The following is a 27,800-nucleotide window of genomic DNA, read 5'->3' as shown; positions in this document are numbered from 1 at the left end:
TACTGATACATGGAAGGCTTTGGCCTTTCCCCCCTATACTGAGAATCCTGTCAACGACATCATTTGCTTTGTCCCACATTAAAGTCCTCAGAAACACTGCCACCAAAATGATCACAAAAAATATATTCTTTTCAATTTGTTTTTCTTAGATGTCCTATATCTATCTTGCCGAGGTCACAATAAAATTGCCCAAGTTCTTGCACATTGACAGTTTGTTACTGTCATATACTTGAAAGTCAGTTCAGTTGGTATGATACTCTTGGCTCACAGTCTATTTTAAATATTTTGTTTTCTTTTGTCATAAATTGTTGCTGTCAAAAAATCTGATATAATGATATAGCTAAATTTTCTTTCCATTTAAGTAACTTTCTGGGAGAGCCAAGGTTTTTTCCTTTTCTCCAACAATTTTACTAGCATGTCTTGATTTTGGTCATTCTGGGTTCCAAGTATGCAATATGCCATTTCAGTTTGTAGCTTAAAATATTTCAGGAAAGTTTTCCTAAACTATAACTTTTGGCATTTTTTCTATTCCCTTATTTGTCTTTGGGAACTCCTATTATACACATGTTGTATCTTTTTTTGGCCTTTTGTAATTGTCACTTTTTAAAGAGTAGTTTTGTGTTCACAGCAAAACTGAGGAGGTATAGAGATTCCCACATTCTCCCTGCCCCTACACATGCATATCCTCCCACGTTGTCAACATACCCTATCAGAATGGTACATTTGGATCTACAATGACCCATCATTATCACCCAAAGTGTTTACGTTAGGGTTCACTCTTAGTGTTATATATTCTGTGGGTTTGGACAAATGTATAATGACAGGTATCTACCACTGTAGTATCATAAAAAATAGTTTCACCACCCTAAAAAACCTGTATCTCACCCACTCATTCCTCCCTCCCCATAACCCCTAATCTTTAAAAAAAATTTTTTTTATTATGTTATGTTATTCATCATACAGTACATCATTAGTTTTTGATGTAATGTTCCATGATTCATTGTTTGCATATAACACCCAGTGCTCCATGCAGTATGTGCCCTCCTTAATACCCATCACTGGCCTATCCCAGTCCTCCACCCCACCCCCCCGTGAAACCCTCAGTTTGTTTCCCAGAGTTCATAGTCTCTCATGGTTCATTCCCCCTTCTGTTTACCCCCCCCCCCTTTATTCTTCCCTTCCTTTTCCTACCAATCTGCCTGCTATTCCTTATGTTCCATAAATGAGTGAAACCATATGATAATTATCTTTCCCTGCTTATTTCACTTAGCATAATCTCCTCCAGTCCCATCCATGTTGCTGCAAATGTTGGATAATCATTCTTTCTGATGGCTGAGTAATATTCCATTGTATATATGGACCACATCTTCTTTATCCATTCGTCTGCTTAAGGGCATCTCGGCTCCTTCCACCATTTAGATATTGTGGACAATGCTACCATGAACATTGGGGTGCATATGGCCCTTCTCTTCACTACATCTGTATCTTTGGGGTAAATACCTAGTAGTGCAATTGCTGGGTCATAGGGTAGCTCGATTTTTAACTTTTTGAGGGACCTCCATACTGTTTTCCAAAGTGGCTGTACCAACTTGCATTCCCACCAACAGTGCTAAGAGGTACAACCCCTAATCTTCTTACTGTCTCCATAGTTCTACATTTTCTAGGATGTCAGATAACTGGAATCATACACTATGCAGCCTAATCAGACTAGCTTCCTTCACTACTAGTAATATACATTAAAGGTTCCTTCATGTTTTTTCATGGCTTTAATAGCTCATGTCATTAGTGCTAAATAATAATCAATATTCTGGATACATCATTTTATTTATCCATTCACCTACTGAAGGACATCTTGATTGCTTCCAAGTTTTGGCAATTATCAGTAAAGCTGCGGGAAACATCCATGTGCAGGTTTTTGTGTGGACCTAAGTTTTCAGCTCCTTTGGTTAAATACCAAGGAGTGTGACTGCTTGATCATATGGCTAAGAGTATGTTTAGTTTTGTAAGAAACAGCCAAACTATCTTCCAAAAGTGGTTGTACCATTTTGCATTCCCATTAGCATTTGGTGTTGTCACTGTTTTAGGTTTCGGTCATTCTCATAGGTACATAGTGACATCTCATTATTGTTTTAACTTACAATTCCCTAATGACATATGTCGTTGAGCATCTTTTCACATCCTAATTTGCCATTGTATTTGAAATGTCTATTCACATCGAGCCTTACATCGAAAACCGGGGATGTACTGTATGGTGACTAACATAATATAATAAAAAATCATTATAAAAAAAAATGAAATGTCTATTCAGATCTTTGCCCCCCCCCCCCGCTTTTTTTTTTTTTTTAAAGAGGCTCCATGTTGGGTGTGGAGCCCAATGTGGGGCTTGAACTCACGACCCTGAGATCAAGACCTGAGCTGAGATCAAGAGTTGTACACTTAAACAACTGAGCCACCCAGGTGCCCCTCTTTTCCTTATTTTTTAAGCAGGCATTTTTTTTTCTTTGCCAAGGATATGATAGCGAAATATTCCGCAGATAACCACAAATAAAACTTTATCTGAGGAGCTCTAGAAGGCTTTATGCCAACTGGTGTGTATAAATACCAATGAACCTTAAAATGTATGCATACTTGAAATAAAGCCTTTAAAAACCAATGTGCCCAATTAATTTGTTAAATCTTTTATTAGTAAATTAAACACTACTTCTCACTATCACTTCTGTTTTGTAAGTTTCTTTAGGTAGAAATCTTCCTTCTACTTTAAAAAAATGAAATATTGCCATCTACAACATAGATAAAACTTGAGGGTATTGTGCTAAGTGAAATAAGACAGGGAAAGACAAGTATCATATGATCTTACTTATATATTACGGTTTGCTGGCTCTTGAGTTGTATGAGCTCTTTATATATTTTGGATATTGAACTCTTATTAAAATCTGCAACTTCATTGCATCTTCTGGGAAATTAGGAAAATCCGTTAATTTTTCCAAAAGGTTTTTATCTCTCCTTTTCTTCTCATGTTCCGTCTATCAGTTTCTCAAAGAATTAAAGCACATCCTGCATGCTAGCCTTGTGGAGAATAAACATAGTGAGATCCTGATCTTAAGGAAATTATAGATATTGGCAGACATAAAAGGTGTAAATAGAGGGGTGCCTGGGTGGTGCAGTCGGTTAAGCGTCTGACTCTTGGTTTTGGCTCAGGCCCTGATCTCAGGTCATGAGATTGAGCCCCATGTCCAGCTCTATGTGGATTCTGCTTGGGATTCTCTCTCCCTTTTCCTCTGCCCCCACTCCCCTGCCACTCTCACGCACGCACTCTCCCTCTGCCTCTCAAATAAATAAATAAATAAATAAATAAATAAATACATCTTTAAAAAAAAAAGGTTTAGGGGCGCCTGGGTGGCTCAGTCGTTAAGCGTCTGCCTTTGGCTCAGGGCACGTGATCCCCGTGTTCTGGGATCGAGCCTCACGTCAGGCTCTTCAGCTGGGAGCCTGCTTCTTCCTCTCCCACTCCCCCTGCTTGTGTTCCCTCTCTCGCTGGCCGTCTCTACCTCTGTCAAATAAATAAAATCTTTAAAAAAAAATTTAAATAGAGGAAATAAGGCTAAAAGTGTTGGCTGGACCTAAAACATGAAGGCCATGTATGCCTGCTGTTATGCTCTTCTCCTTAAGTCTTATTTTAAAAACTGAGATATAACCAACGTACAACACTTATTAGCTACAGGTGTACAACATAATGATTAAACATATGTGTATATATAGTTGACCCTTGAAAAACACATGGGTTCGGCATACTGACCCTTGTGTAGCTCAAAACCCATGTATAACTTTTGACTCCCCAAAAACTTAACTACTAATAGCCTACTGTTAACCATAAGCCTTACCGACATGAACAGTCAATGAATGCATATCTCATATGTATTATATACCGTATTTTTACAATAATATCTTTTTCTTTTTTTCTTTTCCTTTTTTTTTTTTTTTTGGTATTTTTACCTTTGTGGTCTATCTGCAATTTTTTCAAATTCAAAATCTCCAAATTTTTTTCGAGTGTTTGTTGAAAAAAATCCATGCAGGGACGCCTGAGTGGCTCAGTTGGTTAAGCATCTGCCTTCAGCTCAGGTCATGATCCCAGGGTTCTGGGATGGAGTCCCATGTCGGGGTCCTTGCTCAGCAGGGAGCATGCCTCTCACTCTGCCTGCTACTTCCCCTGCTTGTATTCTCTGACAAATAAATAATCTTAAAAAAAAGAAAAAAAATCCATGTAGAAGCGGATCTGCAAAGCTCAAACTCATGTTGTTCAACTGTCAGCTACATTGTAAAATTATCACAGTTGTCTAGTTAACTTCCATCACCAGTTACAATTTTGTGTGTGCGTGTGTTTTAAGATCTACTCCGTCAGCAACTTGTGAATATACACTGTAACATTAAGTATAGTCACCATGCTGTACATTACACGCCAGGACATTTTTTTTTCTAACTAACTGCAAATGTGACCTTTTGATCACTTTCACCCATTTTACCTCTCTCTTATCCTTTGCAACCACCAATCTGTTCTCTATATCCATGAGTTCATTTTTTTAAAAAGATTTCACGTGTAAGGGAAATCATATGGTATTTGTCTTTCTCTGATTTGTTAGATGTAGTATAGTGCCCTCAAGGTCCATCCGTATTGTCACAAGTAGCAAGATTTCATTCTTTATGGCTGAATAACATTCCATTGTGGGTGTACACACACACACACACACACACACACACACACACACACACACTTTATCCATCCATCCATCCAACCATCCATCCATCCATGAATGGAGACTTGGCTACTGTAAATAATGCTATGAATACTTGGTGCGCACATCTCTTTAAGTTAATGTTTTTGTTTCCTTTAGATAAATAATCAGAAGTGTAATGGTGGATCATATAGTTCCATCTTTAATTTTTTGAGGAATCTCCATAATGTTTCCCACACTGGCTGCACCAATTTACATTTCCACCAACAATGTATCAAGGTTCCCTTTTCTCCATATCCTCACCAACACTGGTAATTTCTTCTCTTTTAAATAGCTATTCTAACAGGTGTGAGATGATATCTCATTGTGGTTTTGATTTGCACTTACCCAATGATTAGTGATGTTGAGCAGCTTTTCACATGCCATTTGGCCACGTCTCTCTTTGGGAAAATGTTTATTCCTCTGCCCATTTTCAAATTGGACCGTTTGAGTTAGTAAGTTGTATGAGTTCTTTATATATTTTGGATATTAACCCCTTACCAGATATATGATTTGCAAATCACATTTTCTCCCATTCCGTAGGTTGCCTTTTCATTTTGTTCATAGTTTCCTTTATTATGCAGAAACTTATTTGATGTAGTCTCAATTGTTTATTTCTGCTTTTGTTGCCTTTGGTGTCAAATCCAAAAAAATAATTGCCAAGACCTATGTCAGTGAGCTCACTGCCTACGTTTTCTTCGTTTATGGCTTCAGGTCTTACATTCAAGTCTTTAACCCATTTTGAGTTAATTTTTGTGTATAGCATAAAACAATGATCCAATTTTATTCTCTTGCATGTGGCTGTCCAGTTTTCCCAACAGCATTTATTTTTGGCTCCTCTGTTGTAAATTAATTGACCATGTATGTGTGGATTTAATTTTGGGGGCTCTATTCTGTTCCACTGATCTATGTAACTGTTTTTATGCCAATACCAAATTGTTTTGATTACTATAGCCTTGCAGTATAGTTTGAAATCAGAAAGCATTATGTGTCGGCTTTGTTCTTCTTTCTCAAGATTGCTTTGGATATTCAGGCTCTTTGTGGCTCCATACAAATTTTAGGATTATTCATTTCTGTGAAAAATGCCATTGGAATTTTGACAAAGATAACACTGAATTTGTAGATTGCTTTAGGTTGTTATCATTTTAAAAGTTCTTTGTATATTTTGGATAACAGTCCTGTGTCAGATGTGTCTTTTGCAAATATTTTCTTCCAGTCTGCTTTGTCTTCCCATTCTCTTGACAATGCCTTTTGCAGAGCAAATGTTAGTTTTAATTAAGTCCAGGTTACCAACTATTTTTCATGGATGGAGTCTTTGGGGTTTTATCTAAAAAGTCATTGCCAAACCCTAAGTTTTCTAGATTTTCTCCTAGTTGTTTAGTTTTCATTTTACATTTAGGTTGTGAACCATTTTGAGTTAGTTCTTGTGAAGGATGTAAGACTATGTCTAGGTTACTTTGCGTGTGGATGTCGTTGTTCCAATACCATTTGTTGAAAAGACTATCTTTTTCTTCACTGTATTGCCTTTGCTCATTTGTCAAATACCAGTTGACTATATTAGTGTAGATCTACTAGCCACTCCAGTCTGTTCCATCAATCTATTTGCCTATTCTTTCCAATACCACAGTCTTTTTTTTTTTTTTTAAGATTTTATTTATTTATGTGACAGAGATAGACAGCCAGTGAGAGAGGGAACACAACAGGGGAGAGGGAGAGGAAGAAGCATGCTCCCACCCGAGGAGCCTGATGTGGGGCTCGATCCTGGAACGCCAGGATCACGCCCTGAGCCGAAGGCAGACGCTTAACTAAGACTGCGCTACCCAGGCGCCCCTCAATACCACAGTCTTAATTACTGCAGCTTTATTAAGTTTTCAAGTCAGGTAGTGTTAGTCCTCTGACTTTACTCTTCTCTTCAATATTGTGTTGGCTATTCTGGGTCTTTTGCCTCTCCATTTGTTGCTATTCACAAAATAACTTGCGGGGATTCTGATTGGTATTCTGAATCTATAGATCAGTTAAGAACAGACATCTTGATATGGACTCTTTCTATCCAGGACCATGGGATATCTCTATTTAGTTTTCCTTTGATTTCTTTCATTAGTTTTGTAGTTCTCCCTATATAAGTCTTGCATATATTTTGTTAAGATTTATACCTATTTAATTTTTATTGGTGCTCATGTAAATGTTGTATTTTAATTTTAATTGGAATTGTTAGTGGTGCAGTAAAGCAACTGATATTTGTATATTAATCTTGTATTCTGCAACCTTGCTATAAATGTTTCTGAGTCCGAGTTTTCTGTGTTGTTTCAGATTTTCTACAAGACAATTATGTCATCTGTGAACAAAGAGTTTTACTTCTTCCTTCCCAATCTATGTACTTATGTACTTATTTCCTTTTCTTGTCCTTTTGCATTATCTAGGACTTCTAGTACAATGTTTTACAAGAGTGGACACCCTCCTTTCCCTGCCTTATTCCTGATTTTTAAAAGTTCCCACCACCCCACCCCACTTCTGAGTTTTAATGGGAAAGCTTCTGTTTCTCACCACTAGGTATGTTAGGTGTAGGATTCTTGCAGCTGTTCTTTACCAAGCGGATGAAGTTCCCTTCTATTTCTGGTTTTTGGATGTATTTCTCACTTCTTAGAATTTTTATGTACAGGTCTTTAGCATGCTTTTATTGTGGGTGGGAATATTATTCTGCTCCTTACTTTCTTATAACTGGGATTTGACTTTGATCCTTTTTGTTACTCACATTTATATTGACTTCGTTTTTCTGTACGTTTAGTGGGGATGCATGATTTGAGTCTTTCTAGTTTGAAGGCTCTACAGTACTATTTTTTAAAATAACTTAAAATGTGGACTGTGCAAACAAGAGCTGTTTATTTTTTAAGGTTATTTTTAAAATTTTACTTGTCAGAGACAGAGCAAGTGAGCAAGCACAAGCAGGGGGAGCGGCAGGCAGAGGCAGAAGCAGGTTCCCTGCTGAGCAGGGAGCCTGATGTGGGACTTGATCTCAGGACCCTGGGATCATGACCTGAGCCGAAGGCAGACACTTAACTGACTAAGCCATCCAGGCGTCCAAGAGCTTTTTAAAATTTAGCACCAAATATGCTTAGAACATTTTTTAAAAAAAATTTTTATTCATTTGAGAGAGTAAGGCAGCAAACGCACAAGCAGGGGGAGTGGCCGGTAGAGGGAGAGGGAGATCCAGGATCCCCGCAGAGCAGGGAGCCAGATGCAGGGCTCAATCCCAGGACCCTGAGATCACAACCGGAGCTGAAGGCAGACGCCCAACCAACTGAGCCATTCAGGGGCCTCTGCTTAGAACTTTATGACTAATTGTTTCTTTCGAGTTACAGATCAAGTTATTTAATAACCACTGTATTGTTCCCAGAAGGAAAAGAAATACAACCTGGATTTAATGGGACAATACTAATTTCACTCTTACTCCAAACACTTCATTTAATGTTCCACTCCCCACTCCATATCTCTATTTTTTGTCCCAATTTGGGTTGTATAGCAGTCCTTCTCAGCGTGTACCTTTGTCTTGGGTACTCTGCTGGTAAGAATTTTCTTAACTGCTCTGGTCCCTTCAAACCCAAGCAAGCATCCTCTGTACAACAGTTTTGGTGTTGTTCTCAAACTGGCACGCTCAACTTCCAGGTGAGTCCTTGTTTTAGAGTTCTGAGATTGATTGGATGCTCCATTGCTTCCTCTGAAACAGAAGGGGATACCATGCAGGGATTGTGGCTATTGGCAGTTTATTTCTACCCACCTTTTGTTTCAGGGCTCATGGGCATACCTAATATTTTTGTAAAGCTGCCCAAGGTTTTTTGTTTTTGTTTTGTTTTTTAAAGTAAACTCTCTGCTCAATGTGGGGCTTGACCTCACGACCCCAAGATCAAGAATTGCATGCTCCACTGACTGAGGCAGCCAGGAGCCAACGTTTTTAAGTTGCCCAAGGTTTTGTCATCATGACTGCTCTGTGTGCTCTTATGGGGCATTTCAGAAATATTCATTACTATTATTTCAGAATCTCTGCCAGGTTGTTTTGAATGTAGGAGCACGTAAAAGTTATAGGAGGCACCATCTCCTCCAGTAACTGCTTTTCTCTAAGTTGTTCTCTTTATCAATCTTTAGCACAGAGGATATTAAGAACTTTGGCAAACTCCTTTCTCTCTCTGAGCCTCATAGCAGATTATGGAGGCTGCCCCAGCTCTGACTGATGAACTGATAATCAGGGTGGTTTCAAAGCAAATGGCCTACTCCATTTGGACCACTGTGCATTTTATTTACTTCAGGGTGATCTCTGTTATTAAACAGAAACCTGCATCATCAAACTGATGCCAAAAGGCCAGACGGCCGTTTTTAAGACAGGAAAGGGTATGATATGCTTTTTGAGCTAGTTAAGTGATTAGTTCTAGTCAGTTTCACAGAATCTCTAGTTGTCTCTATTTCCTGGGAAAACGGCAAAATTCCCAAGGCTCTCCACTTCAGTCTGCCATTCAGAAGAGAGACATCTTGGACAAGTTGTACCCTCTAAGTTCATTAAAAAACCCCTGCAAAATGGGAGTGATACCTACCTGACACATTGTTAAGCATGAACGAGATAGAATGACCTGAACAGAAGAGCTGGGTAAACTATAAAATCACATACATAAGGCGCACCGTTGCAGCAGTGTACTTCTTTAGTACTGTTTGCCTTCCTCTAGTTTTACCATATCAAAAGTATAGCACCTAGCAGCAATATAAAGTACCTGATAAAATAGGTAGTTGGCTGTCCTACTCACCTTCATATTCCTTGTACCTTACACGTAGCCTGGCACATAGTAGGTGTTTAGAAAGCAATTAAGGAATCAATTCTGGCAAAAATCAGACAGGCTTATTCATTATCAGAAGCTCTTCAGTACAGCTGAAACACTGCACTAGCCCTCAATTTCTCATCTTTAAATGTATCTTTAAAAAGCATCTGGCTTGCTTTTTATCATAGAATTATGAGACCAAATAAGGCACTGTATATGAAAGTGCTTTTTTAGCAAGGACCAGGCACCTATTGACTCCAGGCAGAATTCAGCTGTGGCTGGTGGAAGGTTTTCTAGGTATTCCAATGGGCATTTAGAAAGGGTCTTCTAAGAAAAAACTATTATATTTTTTTTTTTAAGAAAAGAAGCTTTTATTTATTTTTTAAGATTTCGTTTATTTGAGAGAGAGAGAGAGAGAGAACACGAGCAAGAAGGAGGGACAGAGGAAGAGGAAGAAGCAGGCTATTCACTGAGCAGGGAGCCCGACGCGGGGCTCAATCCCAGGACCCTAGGATTATGACCTGAGCCAAAGGCAGACATTTGACTGAGCCTCCCAGGCACCCCAGAAAAAAATAATTTTTGTTATGTCTCTAACTAGTTACTTTCTAAACTCCTTAAAAAAATGGATAGCATCTTTTCCATCTCTGAATCCCTCATGTGCAAAATGCAATCTATCATAGTCCTCAGTAAATATTTGTCAAATGCTAGAGCAAAATACTGCCACACCAATCCATCAGCAAGTACCGCTCTTTACTTGTAAAATGTATCCTGATTCCAACAATTTCACCTTATCCCCGTTTATTACCATCTTAGCAGAAGCCGGCACTGTATTGCCCCCTACCTGAATAACTGCTATAGCTTCCCAACTGGTTTCCTGGCTTCTATTCATCTCTCCCAGGAGCAAAACAATGAGTAATTCTTAAACACTAACCAACAACAACAAACCATAAACTAGACCATGTCACTTCTGTGCCTAAAATCCTGCAGTGACTTTCCCACTGTGTATTTTTTATAATATTTTATTTATTTGAGAGCGAGAGAGGGAGCACCAGCAGGGGGAGGGACAGAGGGAGATGGATTCCAGGACCTTGGGATCATGACCTGAGCCAAAGGCAGACACTTAACTGACAGCCACCCCGGTGTCCCTCCCACCGTATTTAGACTCCACATTCTTTAAACCCTCAAGGCTCTGTATCAGGAACCAGCAAATTACAGCCTGCAGGCCAAATCTGACTTGCCACATGTTTCTGTGAGTAGAATTTAACTGGAGCACAGGCAAGTATGGCCTGTGGCTGTTTCTGTATTGCAAGACAGAGCTGAGTAGTTGTGACAGAGACCATATGGCTTGCGAAGCCTAAATATTTACTATCCGGCCCTTTAAAGAAAACACTTTTGCTGACCCCCCCTCTACATGATCTGACTGACCCCCTATCCCTGTCCTGGTCATTCACTGTATCAAGTCTATTACTCCTCAGAGGCTTTTACACCTGCTCTTCTAATTCCCCAGGAAATGATCTTTATTCATATTGACACGTAACTGCCTCATCATTGTGGTCTCTGCTAAAATGTCAACTCCTCAGAGACCTGTCCTGATCAACCAAACTAGGTGGCCCCTCAACCTCCCTAGTTACATATCTGCTATGAAACAATAACATGGTAATGACTATTTGAAATCATTGACTGGTTTAGTTCTCACCCCACTCTAGAATGTAAGCTCCACGAAACCTTATTTGCCCATCTTCAAATTTTAATCAGCATAAACCCACCACCAAAACCAAATACCTGGTATTGTTTTTGAGTGGGAAGGAAGAGGGTCAATAAATAGCTGATGAATGAATGAGGCCAAGGTCAGGAACCCCAGTCCAGTTCAAATCAGTTTGTAACGTTTAGTTTCACTGCTGCTGCATGGCCTTGATACTGGCCTGACTTGAATCATAAAAGGCTGAAGGAAGATCAATACATATTCCTGGTCCATTATGCGCAAAACAACTCCACCAAGAGCATATGCCTCTTCAGGTAAGGGTAGCAGTATGAAAACCAGGCAAGGCAAGGTCAGAGAATTGGACAAAGAAGTTCTCAACTTTATGATTATTATGGTTAAGAATTTTATTATCAAAATTATTACATCTCTTGTGAAAGTTCAAATGTTACAGCAAGGTGTAAACACTCCACTTGAGAAAGAAGTGATACTTCTTCCCTTCCAAGAGTTCCCCCCACCCCCCGCCCCCACCCCCCCCAGAGGTCTGGTCTTGACAGCACCCTGCCCACACAGAGTGGCTGGGGTCTCTGCACGTGCCAGGCAGGGTGAGGGCCGCCTGCCCGCTGGCTTCTCCCCTTGGCTTTAGCCAAGGAGAGAATGCAAACCCCAGCCCAAATGGAGAGACATTTACATACGTTTTATATAATATACAAAGAAACCAGCATCCCAGGCAACATGATTTCCACTCCCAACGCTCTCCCAGACTGATGGGTTTGTGGGGGAAACAACAAAAAGAAAAGTATTCTGCTGAGGTTTTCAGCATTAAAAAAAAAAAAAAATCTCCCCTCATTTGAGCAAACACCTGATTTCAATTTTGAAAAAGTGAAATTTTGTAACAGTCACACACAAAGAGAGAAGACTGTGCATATGATAGTTGTAGGAGAGGGTAGAAAAGAAGGGGATGCAAGAGGCTGGGGGGAAAAAAGAAGAAAACAAATTGGAAGGAAGGAGGGAGACTCACAGTATTATCTTGTCCAAAAGAAAAGAAGTAAGGTCCACTGCAGCACCAGGGATTACACCTGTCATATATTTGCTACCCCTACCATGGTTATAACTGAATACAAAATTAGATAAATAAAAACACGCCGGATATTACAGTAAACAAGTGAAAGAAATAAGCTGGCAACCGTATGGAATTTAAAAAGATTGTGTACCCCACCTGGGCAGGCTCCAGGGCTCCTCCAGGGGCGTACAACAGGCACAATGCACTGATGGGGAGAAGCCAGTCTGCTCGCGTCTCTCATCCAGAACAGTGTTAGGTGTGTGGGTGGCTTTATAACTCTCTCACCTGGGCCACTCAAATAAGCATCCCCCAAAGAAATGTGGGACATGCCCACACACAATCACAGTCCTGTCGGTGCCACTCCACAAACGTATCTTTCCACTCTTACCCTGCAGTCACAAGTGCGTGCTCCCTAATCACGGAGGTGGTCCTATTCACAGGATCGTCAACTCCTGATTAACTGGGAGTAGAAAAAATAAAATTCAAGAATTCCCAAAACATTTGGGATCCTTACTAATCAAATTTATTGCCAACAGCTGATAAGTTGTAATGCAATTGGCCCATCTCACTTATTTCTCTTTTCTTTGCCTACTTCCTTTCTGGGTTACTGAGCTGTGAGACAGCTTGGGGAGGGGAGAGGGGTGGGAACAGCTGGGGGCTCAGACAATCTACTATGATCATCTGCTCCTGAATCATCAAAAGTTGACCAGGAGCTCTTCTTCAGAGAGCCAGGCACCCCTCAGCCAGAGCACATTCCAAGTTTTGCTATCCCTGCCTATTTCTCGGTGATTTTATGACGAAGGTAGGGAGTATTCTTGGTGGACACATCTCGGCCAGATATCTGCTTTTGGAATGGTTGTCACAGGGCGAACATTTCCATACCTACCTTTCTTCTTAAGTGCATAAAAACCCTAATACTACTCAGATGGCTTGGGGCTTTGAGATTGGCTCTTTTCACTTTTTTCCTCTGAAACGAAAACTTCTTTTTTTTTTGGGGGGGGGGAGGGTGTATGTGTGTGTGTATGTGTAAAAAGATGTCCCCACTGCACAAGTGACTACAGGCTACAGGCAAGGACGGGAGACAGAGGCTTCAACACGACTCATTGCACTTAGAACCGTTACTAACCGGAACACCATTTGCTTGTCAACAATGTACCCTTAACAGCAGGGAGAAACTTCTTTATAGTCTCTGCTTCAGACAAGATTTACATCTTTCTCCAAGGCCAGAGCCAGTCGCGACCACAAGTCTCGTTTCTTGTCGACCAGACCCAGTCCTCTGGCACCTTGTACCCTCTTCCCCAGCAATATGCTCGGCCTAGGTTCCAGAGGCAGCTGGAAGGAAGCAGCTATGGGCTCATTCAGTTCTGTTTGCCCAAATCCAGAAGCCCTAGGAAAGTCCTGTCTGAGTCTTGACTCCTGACCCTTGCAGCGGCTGGAGTCGGTACTGGTGCACACCCCCACTCCCACGGTGTGGGTAGTGCTGTGAATTGGAAACCGCAGATACCCTGGAGGCCTGGTAGGCAGCGGACTGCCCAGCACTGGGCAGACTGATAGTCCGTAAGTCTGATGGCAATGACGACCTAGAGTTCTGAGGGAAGGAGGTGGAACTCAGAGTTCCTGTGCTGGACTGGGAGACCGAGTCTGAGGTCGGCGAGTCTGAGGGGCCCTGTGGGGTAGGGCTAGCAGCACTAGAAGGGCAGCTCCTCCTTGGAAGATTGCTGCCAGTGCTGTTTCCAGAATGTGGCTGGCTGCTATAATACCCTGGTGTCCCCGTAAATGGGGCCAACGAGTCTGTGGATACAGGGTGGGCGGGGCTGGAATAGGACGTAGAAGAGAGGGAAGATTCCGAAGAACCGTGAGAGGGGGGATTTCCAGGTCTCAGTGCAGTAGTTCGATAACTGTATCCTGGAGATTGGGTGGGATGTCCTCTAAAGGGGGAGGAACTCTGCTGAAGGAGGCTTTGTGATTCTGTCCGTGGACTATCACACTGCAGGAGCTAGAAAGAGTCGGGAGGAAAAGCATAAGGAGGTGAAAAAGTCCCTATTTAAGCCATTTAGGCTTGTGAATATTTAAAATACCCTACTTTTTCTTCTTCTTCTCCATCTTCTTCTTCTCCATCTTCTTCTTCTTCTTAACCATTTGTTCTTTTTAGGATACCAAAGACAGTAAAATGGCTGTCTCTGATCACTTTATTTATTTTTCTGGCATGATTTATTACCTGAAGGTGAGCAGATGATGACTTATTTCCAAGGCTGCTGAAACTATATGCAAAGACGGCATCTCAACTGCAAAGGATGGCCAGGATCACAAAATATTTGGAACCCAGAATATACTCCTATGCCCAGAGATGAGCAATTTCTTGTCTCACCTGGTAGCTGTATCTGGAAGGGCTGTAAACGGCTGCTCCTTTAGAGAGTGCTGAGCTCAGTGTCTCTGGGCCTTCTCCATCTGTAGGGTCTGGAAGATAAAAGAAAATCAACTTGGCTTCCTAGAATAAGTGAGAAATAGCCATTGTTCATTCAAATCACCAAGAGTATCACCAACCCACGCTGCTTTCTTTTTGACAAATCAGGTGAGTGCAGCATGTCAGAGGGGCAAAAGGAGTGGTTAATTATGGGTGATGTTTTAAATGCCTGATCTGATTCCTGTCTCCTCCTTTCTCTTCATCCTTTATCAAAATGGATTTCCAGGCCTTTGCAGAGAAGAGTTACAGAAAGTTATCTCTTGGGAAAAAGGGAGAGAGAGGGAGAGGGAGGGAGGAAGGGAGAGAAAGAGGGGGACAGAGAGGTAGAGAGAGGGGAAGAGAGAGAGAAAGAGAGGGAGGAAGGGATAGAGAAAGAGAACACTTGGTGGACGCAAGATCTTAAGAATGCTGTAGCCCAGAAGAGTGGCAACAAGACTGAACTGGAACCTCCCTCCAGTGCAGCCCAACTGCATAAGAAACTGACTCACCTCAGTCCAGCATTTGGTGAGCACTGTGTAGAGCCTGGCTCATGTGTCCCTAAACCTGGCTGGTAGCAGAAGACCATGGGCTCACCTGAGTCTTTCTCTGTGATGTTACTCTCCCACGTGGGAGAAGGCTCTCCTTTTTGGGCCACCCTTACACTGCTTCGGAGGACCTTGGGGATGCTCCCTCCTTCTCGGAGTCGTTCCACTGATGTGGGAACCATCCTGTAAAGGAAACAGGATGCAAGTTTATGCCACAGGACTTCAGAATCAAGAGTCTGGAACAAATGAAGCTCTGACAAAGGCTGTACAATGCATTCCCTTATAACATCCTCTTAGACATTATTTTCTTCAGGACTAATTTAAAACAAGGTATTTCCTCTGCCTTAAACTATAGAAAAAAGGAATTTAAAGATGTCTGCATTTAACTGAAATAATAAATTTTTCTCTTCTGTGAAGTCATGTGCCTGGCACATAGTAGTAATTTAATAAATGCTCTATAGATTAAGAAATATTACTCATTTGAGCCAGGTCTCTTCTTTCCTAGACTTCACTGCTTCAGTGCAAGATCCCCAAACAGCCTCACTCTTGATTTCTCTCATTTGATGCTCAACACTTGCTACTATTTATTATTTACTTACAATGTTATTTATCTACTTGTGGTCTCCCCTAAACCAGACAAGTCCTTTCAGAATATGTCTTATCTTTCTGTACATGCTAGCTGTGTGCAACTGAGACTTCGGTTGTAATTTAAGTGGAACTGAGCTGAACTCCTGACTTACCTTTCATACGAAATGAAAAAATAGAAGAGGCAGTGTTAGTGCCCAGCAAATAAAATAGCTCATCTGTGTCCACAACTACATGGCGTCCAAAGTGTTGTTCTGCAGGTTCGGTGGCAACTCTTTCCTTCTGTAAAGCTGAGGGGGGTGGGGGAGGGGTTGTGGCTGATACTATTAAATCAGCTGCACAGCATAGATGGCACTGTTGGCTTCCTTTCTCAGGTAAGTGTTCTCATACATTTTAAGTAAAACTGGGAATGATTCTAGATGTATACTTCCCTCTTGAATTTAATTATTTCAGCATCAAACATAAACTTACCACCTACTGCTGATATTCTCTTGAGGTCTGCAGTGAGATGAAGTGCCTCTGGAATCTGATGGGCTTACCGCCTCCATATGGGACATAGAGGAATGAGATGGGGAGAATTTTTTGTGAGGGGAGGATGGGGTTCGGGTTGAGGATCCCTGCACACCATGGGCACCAGTGTCAGAAAGTGAGTTACTGCTGCCTTGCCCAGCTCCTGCAGACTTGATTTTGCTCTGTGCAGAGTCACCTCCCCCACCAGCAGAATTCTCCTTGGCTTCTTGTTTCCGTTTGCGGTACTCCAGCAGGGATACCTGGGAGGGAAACAAGATAGAGAACTCTAGCTAGACATTGTCAGTGGATCACTAACAACAGGGAAAGAAGATGGGAACCCTCATAAACCACTAGCCTGCCATGCAAATAAAGCAGGAACCAACACTAGCAACCTTTCCTTCAGATGTGAGAGATCTGAGCACAGCTACATATTTAAATCAGTCAGAAATTGGTAAGAAGAAAATATCTTGGGAGATGACATTTTTGAAGAACAGTGTTCACCAGCAGACCTCAACCTTTTTTCTGCCTTCAGAAAACTGAGATCACAGTGACCCAGTAACAGAAGCATGCTATCAGCTGTTTGCTACAATGGTAACACCTAGAAAAGGGAAAGGGGTGTTGGGAGCTGTGTAGTTTGAAAAAGCCTTCCAGGTGATCTAACAGCGCTTTCCCAATCCCTAAGAATCCCCAGAGTCAGTTGTTTTTTAAAAAAGAAAAAAAAAGAGAGAGACAGACAAGAAAAAATCAAAAGAAAAAGCCAACACTTCAGGATTCTTCGATGTGTTCAATTTTTCAAGACGCATGCAGGGATTTATTACTGTTTCTGTCTTACACAGGGAAACCAGTGTAAAAAGAGAAAGAATGATTTGCAGTTCATATTGTAGCAAGCTAGTCTAGGAAATGTACACTTGGAAACTTTTCCCCAATTCTGCCTCATTCTCTCTTGATTGCCAAAACACAGAGCCTTCCTCCCTGGCCCGCCCAGTACACCTCCTCTTTGCTGTTACAGCACACTGCCTACACTGGCTATCAACCTGTTACAGTATCTTGATTTTTCCTCCACTAAACTGTATGTTCTACGAGGGCAAAGACCAAAATTTTATGGCTTTTTATCTTTAAAATCCAGCACAGAACCTGACTGACAGCAGGCGCTCAACAATTCTCAAATAACAAATCATGATTTCACAATCACTGTTGTACATAATAATGAATCAGAAATCCAAAGATGTTTTAATTTTTGCTGATGATCAATGCTGTTCATACAAGTCTTCTAAACCCACTGCTATCTTTTTTTTTTTTTAAAGATTTTATTTATTTATTCGACAGAGATAGAGACAGCCAGCGAGAGAGGGAACACAAGCAGGGGGAGTGGGAGAGGAAGAAGTAGGCTCATAGCGGAGGAGCCTGACGTGGGGCTCGATCCCATAACGCTGGGATCACGCCCTGAGCCGAAGGCAGACGCTTAACCGCTGTGCCACCCAGGAGCCCCTAAACCCACTGCTATCTTATTCCAAATTATCTGCCAGTGTTTCTGCCTTCTACTCCCTCAGGGCTCTCATTTTTCTGTTCAAATGTAAAATATAACCAAAATGCAAAGTAGTACCATCTTGTGTATGCATTTTCCATACACAATCTTGGCAAAAGAATTAATAATAATAATAATAAATTCTGGCAATGTATTTCATTGAAATGCAAATATCAAAAGTCATTAGGCTACATTTCAATGAGACTACTACAGATATTCTGCAATTGTGTAAGACTGTCACACACACAGAACATTTAACATCTCTAGCTCTGCACAATAAATGGAAGTTGCCGTGGCAACCCAAAATACTCCCATGCATTTTCAAATGCCCCCAGTTGAAATCCACTGACATAAAAAGCACATGAACAGGCATTACTTACAAGTTAAGTCCCAACCTGTTAGCCAGCAATCTATGGCCTGGCCCTGTTCCACCGTCTCTTTCCACACTCTCCCCATCTTTCACCAGATACTACATTCAACTGTTTTCAACCACACCGCATCCCTGCTGCCCACTCACTGGAGTGGCACACAGCTATGAGTTCTGCTCCCTCTTCCGTAACATCCTTCCCCTTGTTTGTTGGCAGACAGCTTCCTACTTACCATATGAAATCAGCTAAATCAGTGAGTGACCTGTCATCTCACTCCACCACCTCTCAAACTAGCTAGGAGCCTCTTGTTTGTTCTCAATGTACCCTCCACATATATGACTAGGCCAGGTTGTGGCTTAGGCGTTCTTACTATATCTGAACAACTCCTTTGGAGCATCCACTGCCACTGTAATTAATTACTTCTTAATATAATTATCTGATTACCTCAGTCTCCCTTGCTTTAACCTCCATTAGGGCAGAACTTAGGAAGCAATATATAGCATAGTGGCAATAAGAGCATGAAATCTGGAATCAGACCTGGGCAGTGTCCTGGCTCTTCCATTTACTAGCTATGTGACCACAGGCAAGTCACTCAACTTGCCTTAGCTTCCTCATCTGCAAAATGGGAAATTACCCATCTTACAGGATTACTGTGAGGATATAATGCATAAGGAAAAGCTTAACACATGGGAAGTGCTAAATAATACAAGTAATTAGCATTATTCTTTTTCATTGTTCTATCCTTTGATTGCATAGCATGTATACAGCACATACATGGCAGGCATTTAAATTTGCTGAATATTTCTAACATTCATTAAATTGTATTAAAAACAGTCTTGTCTTAAAAAACAAAACAGAACAAAACAGCGGCGCCTGGGTTGCTCAATCGGTTAAGTGCTGCCTTCGGCTCAGGTCATGATCCCAGGGTCCTGGGATTGCGCCCCATATCTGACTCCCTCCTCAGTGGGGAGTCTGCTTCTCCTTCTCCCTCTGTCCCTCCCTTTGCTCATGGTACCCCGTGCCCCTGGTCTCTCAAATAAATAAAATCTTTAAAACAAAACAGTCTTGTCTTTCACTGGACATGGCAGAGATCATGTCTTATATGTCTCTTTGTTTTCCTCACATGGAGAATGGTGCTGAATACATGGTGGTTAACTCAATAAATACCTACTGAATTGCTTAGTTAATATTCTTCAAAAGGGCCCATATAAGGCAGAACACTTACCTTTTTCCTCTGCGGTGGGTTCTGGGGGGCAGACGGGACTCCTTCACAAGCCCTTTCACCACCAGGTGACATGGATCCACGAGAGAGGTCTTTCATAAAACCATGTTCATATCTGCTGGGAAACCCTTCTGCAGGGGAACAATATCCCCCGTCCAAATGTAAAGGCTTCCTATCCCCTACTAGGGGAGACCCTCGATATAATCCATCTGCTCGAGGCATAGCGTTCAATGGGGAGTAGGCGTACATTAAATTAAACTCTGTCCGAAATGCCTGGTCCGAGTTCCTCGCAAGGGTCTGATGTCCATCTCCACTCCTACTTGGAAAGCCAGTCTCAGAGGGGGGCCCGATAGAGGGATGAGGAGCCAGGTCAGAAGGACCTGAGTTGATCAGGGAAGGTCTGTCAGCACAGCTGTTAGTGTTGGAGTCAAGGTAGCCTACTTTTGTCAAGTCCAGGTCCTTCCGGTGACAAAGCTGAAAGAATAAAAATCAACAGAGACATGGAGGAGGAGGCAGGGGAAGGAAAAAGTCAAAGGGCAGAAAGGAAGGGAAGTGAGAGGGGCACGGGTGAAAGGTAAGAGGGACGGGGTAAGAGGGATGGAAGTACAAGAAAGAAAGCCATTAACATCTGTAAAAGTCCCCTGGAGCAATAGTATATACAGGCCAGATTACTACAGAATGCCGGCCTTTCACAAATTGCTTTAAAGTTTTCTGGATGAGAAGCCTGGGAAAATCAGAATTAGACAATTGGCCAAATGTGACTATTTTGCCCGCTTAGCCTTTCATCAGGTTTGCTGAGTCACCTTGTACTACATTAAGGGACTAGAAGTATAATCAGGGATTTACCTGAGCCCCATGTATGCTACAGAGGTGAGACTGGTGTCTTAAGATAACTGGCTTCTGGTGTTATTCATTTGTATTTAATACTGATGGAAGGTGGGAGGAGGGAAAAAGGGAAAGAAAGTAGTAAGTAGAAAGTCAAGTATTTAAGTTACTGGTTTAGTAAAGGAGAATGGTATTAGTTAAAGACATCAAACAACCAGTTCTTTACTCACTTTCACTATTAATTATGTGTGCTTCTCATAAAACTTTCTGGCCACTCAATTCTTTATCCTCTGATGTATGTACACATACCGCAAGACCACTAATGCCCATCACTGCAGAGCATTCAAAATGCTGAATTGTATAAAAAATAAACCACATCTACACTTTGGTTATCATTACCTCCCAACACCAAGATTTTCCACCACTAGGTCAACTATTACTAACTCTCTAGAAAGAATGGTACCAAAAGTCCACATGTCACACCACGATTTTCTTACAAGAGTAAAAAACACCCAGAAAACCTCTAGTACACTAGAATACAACTTTTTTCAGTTTCACACTGATCTATAAAATTCTGATTCAGAATTTTATCCACTATCACTAAGTTTAGCACTAATTTTTTAACTGGAAAAGGGGTAGAGTTAATAGTTCATTTAATTTCTGAAAGGTTATGAGAGACTACAGCTTTCTCTTCAAGAGGAAAAAGGCTCCACGTGGATTCAGAGTTAATCATTACTACATATCTTTTAACAGTTAAGAAACTCTAGCACTAAGATCTGAATTTAACATCTTCAGAGCAGTAGGGTGTCTGAGAAAAACACTCAATTGGATATCCTAAGAGATACCACTTGTATGCAACCACATCTCCACTACTACAGAAGGAAGGCCTGTGTCCCAGAAGCCATGGGCTGACTTAGTTTCCTTGTATACCCAGGAAGGAGCTATAAAGAAAACAGAAAGCAGAGAGGCAGGACTCTCCCTTTCTAAACAAGCTGTTCAATCTATCAACCAAAGTCCCAAACATCCAGTTAAACAGAACTGTCAGATTAACCCTGAAACAAGACATAAATCACTGCCTAACTTTTCCAGTATAAACTGCTCCTTTATCAGCCCAAGATAATAAATATCAAAAGATAGCTCCTACCAACTTTTGATTTCAACTTTCCTTATTTAACGAACACACCTTATTTGTTACTTTCTTTACCAAGGCTCCCACCACATCTTCAGCTTGCTTTAAACTTGACTTCCAGATTCTATTCTTTAAGAGAACTCTTCAGCCACCCCCTCCCCCAAACAACAAACCCCACCACCACCACACACACACACACCCCTTCATTTTCCTCCATCTACATTGAAAGTTCTGAGTGATCCAGTCACACATGGGAAGATTCATTCAACTTACAGCGACTGACTGGTTGCTCTTCAGCCTACTGCCCCATTCATTCAGACCCCCCAGCCCTCCCACACACTCATGCACACTCACTCTCAGCCTCCAAGTGTGATTGAGATGGTGTGATAACTACCTCGGGTGACAGGGACTCGGGCCTATTCGCAGGGGAACTCTCAGGGGAGGATATGTTCTAGAGGAGGGAAAAGCATCTTGTTATTCATCTATCCGAAGTCAAGAAGCAAAACAAAACAAACAAAAAAATAAAGTAAAAGCAAGCATAGATGGTTAGCCACAACTTTTTGTGGTGGGGGCAGGGGGAGGGAAAAGAATGCACAGGGGAAATGTTTAACTGCAGAATTCATCTCAATGGACGGAACGACTGGTTAAAAATGCTTCCTGGTGTCCTTGAAAGCATTCAGGGATAAACTGTTTATAATGTTTCATGCTATAAGTAAACATCTTAAGCAGATAACAGAAAAAAGTTTAGATTGGTGAAACTGTACACTATAATTTCATTTGAAATTCTGTTCTACATCTGATGACAGTTGAGCAGCCTATAGTATTTATTACTGATGGGCACCCTACCACTTATTCCTCCATAGGGGAATCTTTTTCTTTTATCCCACACCTCCTTCTGAAAGTCATATTTCTTCATTCTCCTGTGTGGTTCAGGCTTGTCACCACTGTCCAGGGAAAGTGCTGAGCATGCCGGGGCTTGAGAGGGCTAGGGAGATGGCCAGCTCCTCCTGAATAAGAGTTATAGGAGACAGAACGCAATCTAGCTCATAGGCTAGATGGTTTATGGCATAATCAACCTGGATCTGAACACCCCTACCTACCAATGTTCTCTGATATTAAAATCCCTTGTACTTTTGGGAACAGAGTGGGGGAGGAAAGCAGGGGGGAACATTTCAAGTCTCTGCATCTTAAACAGGATTCCCCTTAGAGCTTTCACCTGAGGCAGCACTCCCACAGCACTTAAACAGGAACTGGACAGTGAACTCTGATGGAAGATCTGAATGGTAATAAGTGGACAGAAAGATGGTGGTAGTTATGACATGGATTCGAAGTACTAGGGGGAAGGGAAGGAAAGGGCTCCTAATATTGGGAGCAGACCCATTCCATGGGAGGTGTAATGAGGCTATTAATTTTATTTGGTGGGCTGGGTAGTGTGTAGACACTGGGCCAGGAAGAGAAGGGAAGGCTTATTCTGGTGGAAAGGAAGGGTTAATTAAGTGTGCCCTCCCAAAGTTGCTTTTTACTCCTTTTCCTTGATGCTTCCTCCTCCCTTACGATCTTGAACTGCATGTTCTCCTCAATTCCTTCCCTTAGCACTGGAGACATTTTTCACTGGGAGGACCTTTTTCCTTTAAAAAAGATTCTTCCCCAACCAAACTGATCTTTACCTGTGACACCTTTTCGGTATTTCTCTGTGTCATAGTCTTGGATGGAAATAAGGCTTCCTATACCAGAATATAGGAAAGAGCATGGCAGTTAAAATGGTGATAAAGATGGTCAGGATGGTGAAGTTTGTTTTATTGACAAGAAAGGTTAAATTTCCTTAGTTAAATCACGAGACTGAAACAGTGAAAATAGGCATTAGACTTTTTGAAGGGATGAGCTATTTAATATATTTTCTTTTATTCCCAGTATTCTAACATTATGCTTACACTATGGATCACTAAACTGATCTTTGATTTGTAAAATAAATAAATAAAAACACCTTATCCTTGCACAGTGTTTCAGTTATCCAAAATACTACATGGTATTAGGAAATGCACCGACTGCTCAATTTAACTGTCCTGGAAGGTGATGTACCTTCTAATTTCTGCAATTTCACCTTCTTAATTATAATAAAATCTGCAATGATAAAGTATGAAATCCTATGCTTACAATTTGCTGTGCTCCAGGGTGAATATTCTATGAAATTTTACTATTAAACTCTACCTGCTAACTGAAAAATCAAGGTAATTAGACCAAGTAAGGCCGAAATCAGGTGCTTTACTGTATAGCTAACAAGACTGCCACAGTGAATTTGGTAAAGAGTAACTTCTCTATAAATCAAATGTAACCAGGAAGGTTCCCCCTGCTTCCCTGCCATCCCCTTGCCAAAGAGGTTTGCTCCCAAAGTAATTAATACAGTTTAGTTCAGGTATACAACATAGCTATTTCCTGCTTTCAAGGTTGCTAGTTACCTCCTTCTGAGTTAGCCGTTCAGAAATCTGGGTATTTTTAATCCCTGTGCTCTCATAAGGGCTGAATAGGTAGGAAGGCATTGGTTAAAGCATTCACCTTTATCAAAGAACACATCTGGAGAAGTTACAAGCTAGGGGCAGAGTTAAGTGTTTAGTGATCAGAGCAATTTTTTTTTAAGAAGAAGGAAGAGACTGTTTAATGAATTTCAAATCAAAGCAACATGCAATAGATTTTTTTTTTATACAGAAGGATTCTATTCAGTAAACCTGCTGTCATCCACACGTGAACACAAGAATGTGATTCAGAATTAACTGTTCCAATAGCTAAGATATACATTTCTAACTTAATCCATAGAGTGAAATGTAGTAAATGTCTCTTACAAATACATGTTGTTAGCCTCTTTCTACTTTTCATTCCTAACACATTGTAACAAGGGAAGGTAACCTGGAGTAGGAAAAAACCCCTCATTTGCCACAAATCATACCCCAAAGCTTTCTAAATCTCTGTTCACTGAGGCCACAACAAGAATAGAAAACAACAGGGAGCGATAATTCACTCATTTAAAGGCCTAGAAAGAAAGACAATCAATCTGTATAATCTGAGCTCTCAGGCTGGTATCATTAGTGGTTACTAAGCAGCTAGAGACCTATTTTAACCAAGGTATGCAGTAAAAACAAAGATGGAGATGTAGCATGCTTACTACAGTTACGGAGACTGATGGATTGCATGCAAAAACAGATCAATGTCATCCATGGCAGAACTATTCCTTTTTGGGGAAGTATGGGGACTTTTAGGGAAGATGAGAGGCTACCAGGTAACAGGTCACACCGACGCTGAGGTTTCCAATTCTCTTGCTGAGACTGATAGGAACATGGTCAAGAAATATTTGGAATGATATTATAGTTGAAATGAGGAGGGGCAAATGATAATTTTCATATTCAGCACTCCCAATAAGCAAACCCAAATCACCTCAAACTGCAGAGGAGTATTGCAGCGACTAGCAGTAGTAAGAGACGTGATTGGTGAGAACATGAGACTGTATCCATTTCGACACTCCTCTTCTGGGTGAGATGGGCCAGGTGTGGTCAGTGGGGGGCTCTTTGAGCCTGGATTGGGAGGGGGTGGTGTGACTGGAGAAAGAGGCCGCAGTAACTTGGTGACATTCTGCTCCATCAGATAGCGAGACTTCCATTTCTTTAATGGGCTCAACAAGTCTGTGAAATACAAAGCTTGGATGAGAGATTGAAACCACAGCTTAAAGAGAGGCTCTGTAGTAAAGCCATTAATCTCTAGCCCACAATGGCTCTTAATTCCTCTTTTGCCTCATCCCATTGGTATCTCCCACAATCAAACCCAAAGCCCAAAGAACTCTTTAATTGCCACACTTAAGTAATTCTCAAAATTCTCTATTGCCCAGAGAGTCACCAGATGAATCTGACACTTCTCATGACTGATCTCTGGAATGAATTTAATCTCTTCCAGGGGGAAACATAATTAAAAAAAAATTTTTTACATTGAGTTCTAAAAATCTCAGTTCTGTGTCACTTTGTTAAAATCACCCTCTACTTAAATGCCAGGTCACCAGCTCAAGTTTCTAAAATGTTAACACCATACTTCTTTTATCTTCTTTTATGTATTTTTACCATTTTTTTTGGCAGTTCTTTCTATAATGTTCTGCTTTAGTAGGAAAGAGTTACACATGATTACCTGACCTATATATCTGGCCCCTAGTTTTAGAGTACTTCAAAGTAGGAAATGATTTTTACAAAAATTTCTCACAACCATTTTCAAAAATGAGGCTGGTACTCCTCTTCTGACTGGAATAGCCTACACTTCTTATAGTTCTTTGGTCCACTTATAAAGGAAATTACTACCCTATATATTTTAATGACGACTCGGGTCAAAGCACCTATCTAACTTTCTCAGAGGAAAAACCTACTTTTATTCATTTACAGTTAAAAGATATTTATTTACTTAATACTTACTATATGGAAACCACTGAATTAGGTATGTGAGGGGAGAAGGTCACCATATATTCTATTTAAAGGGATTTACAATTTGTGAGGATGAGAAAACAGAGGTAAAACATGTTTAATGTAAGTTTAAGACTCTCAACAGAGGTGATCATACTGCTATGTGTTCGTAAAAAAATACTTATGCTTTGCAACTCTTGATCTCGGGGTCCTGAGTTCAAGCCCCACACTGGCTGTAGAGATTAATACTCAAAAATAAAATCTTAAAAAAAAATAATTATACTTTTAAGTGCTTATTATATACCAGTTGCTATTCTATGTACTTTATGCGAATTATCAGATTTAATACGAACAACTGTATAAATCCATTTTAAAGATGAGGAATTTGATGTGCAGAGATAAAGACTAGGTAGTTTAGTTTCATTTACATTCTATTTTTTTAAAGATTTTATTTATTTGAGAGAGAGAGAGACAAAGATAGTGACAGAGATAGTGACAGCACAAGCAGGGAGGAGAGGGAGAAGCAGGCTCCCTGCTGAGCAGGGAGCCCAACTCGGGGTTGGATCCCAGAACCCCAGGATCATGACCTGAGCTGAAGGCAGACGCTCAATCTCCTGGAGCTTGATCTGGGGACTCCGGTTCATGACCTGAGCTGCAGGTAGGCAGACGCTTAACCGACTGAGCCACATAGACGCTCCTCATTTATGTTCTTAATCATTATGTTAAAATATATTCCCAAGGCTTAGTGGAAGGAGTAGCATTTATCCCAGTCCTTCAAGGACAAGTTTTGGGACAGAAGGCATGATCAGAGTTATGCTTCAGGATGATTACTCTGGCAGTAATAGTTAGGATGACAGTGGGAGACTATTTGGAGTTAATGAAGTAGTTAACAGAGTTATGAGGCACTGAACTAGGCTAACAGATGTGCAAATGGAGAGAAGAATAAATGCAAAAAATACTGGACAGGCTTTTTTTTCTTTCTGATATGTGAGAATTTTTTATTTTCCTAGATTGGAAGTATATTCATACTTTTCTTGTTTTTCAGAAACTAAGCTTTCTTTCTTTTCTCCTTTGAAAGGTGGGTAGGTATAAAAAACAAACATGTGATTCATGACATGTTTAGAATACTTTTTAATGTACTTTGAGAGTAAATCTTAAAAAAAAAAAAAAAAAAAAACCACTGCTATACTGCCAGATCCAACACTAAATACTAAAGGAAATTAGATAAGTAATGAAGCTCACTCTAGAGAAGTTAGAAAGTACAGGTGAACCCTACCACTTCCAAATCAACTTATAGGTCATTCACATAAAACATATTTATTGAGTTCTTATTATGGTATCATATTCAACAAAATAGACCTGATGTCTGCCCTGATGGAAGGTGATGGGCCAGTGGTCATTTGTCTTTTTTCTAACAATAACACTATATTTACATTTTTTTTCAAGTCTTATATTTTTTCATCTTTACTCAAACAATTCACAAAATTATATAAACAAACATCCACATATTTAAGCAAACACAAAACTTGAAACCATACCTACAAATTAATGCACTGCTAATATCCTGGTGCATTTTCATCTAGACCTTTATTTTGACATGGCCTTATTGACTCTTGTCTAAATAACACAGCTCAATAACCTATCATTTTCACTCAGAAACACAAAGTAACAAGCATCTGCCACCACCCACATGGGTAAGCATCTGCTTCCGGCTCAGGCCATGATCCCAGGGTCCTGGGAATGAGTCCCACATTGGGCTCCTTGCTCAGCGGAGAGCCCGCAGCTCCCTCTGCTTATGTTCTCTCTCTCGGACAAATAAAATCTTAAAAAAAAAAATACTGGCCTATTCTCACTTTATCTCCATATTTACTTTAACTCAAAACAT

At 40.8% G+C, this 27,800-nt stretch overlaps 1 protein-coding gene across 40 annotated transcripts in view; it reads right to left on the bottom strand.

The window, feature by feature from the left end:
• Positions 1-11,659: 11,659 nt before the first annotated feature.
• The window catches only part of SETD5 (SET domain containing 5), an 80,173-nt gene continuing 64,032 nt past the window's right edge, over positions 11,660-27,800 (bottom strand). For 30 of the 40 annotated variants that reach the window (XM_057311905.1, XM_048226733.2, XM_048226737.2 and 27 more), the window contains 7 exons: positions 24,912-25,156; positions 21,880-21,936; positions 19,535-20,005; positions 16,378-16,676; positions 15,371-15,504; positions 14,702-14,790; positions 11,660-14,329 (listed from right to left, as the gene is read on the bottom strand). In XM_057311905.1, the coding sequence (XP_057167888.1) occupies positions 13,721-14,329; positions 14,702-14,790; positions 15,371-15,504; positions 16,378-16,676; positions 19,535-20,005; positions 21,880-21,936; positions 24,912-25,156 (1,904 nt within the window). In that variant the 3' untranslated portion in view covers positions 11,660-13,720. The remainder of the gene's footprint in view (positions 14,330-14,701; positions 14,791-15,370; positions 15,505-16,377; positions 16,677-19,534; positions 20,006-21,879; positions 21,937-24,911; positions 25,157-27,800) is intronic. The other 10 variants (XM_048226739.2, XM_048226730.2, XM_048226738.2 and 7 more) reach the window with 1 other exon arrangement.

This window comes from Ursus arctos, unplaced genomic scaffold (genome assembly GCF_023065955.2).
Source record: "Ursus arctos isolate Adak ecotype North America unplaced genomic scaffold, UrsArc2.0 scaffold_14, whole genome shotgun sequence".
In the NCBI taxonomy this organism is placed as follows: Eukaryota; Metazoa; Chordata; class Mammalia; order Carnivora; family Ursidae; genus Ursus; species Ursus arctos.
This window is presented reverse-complemented; position numbering and strand designations above follow the sequence as displayed.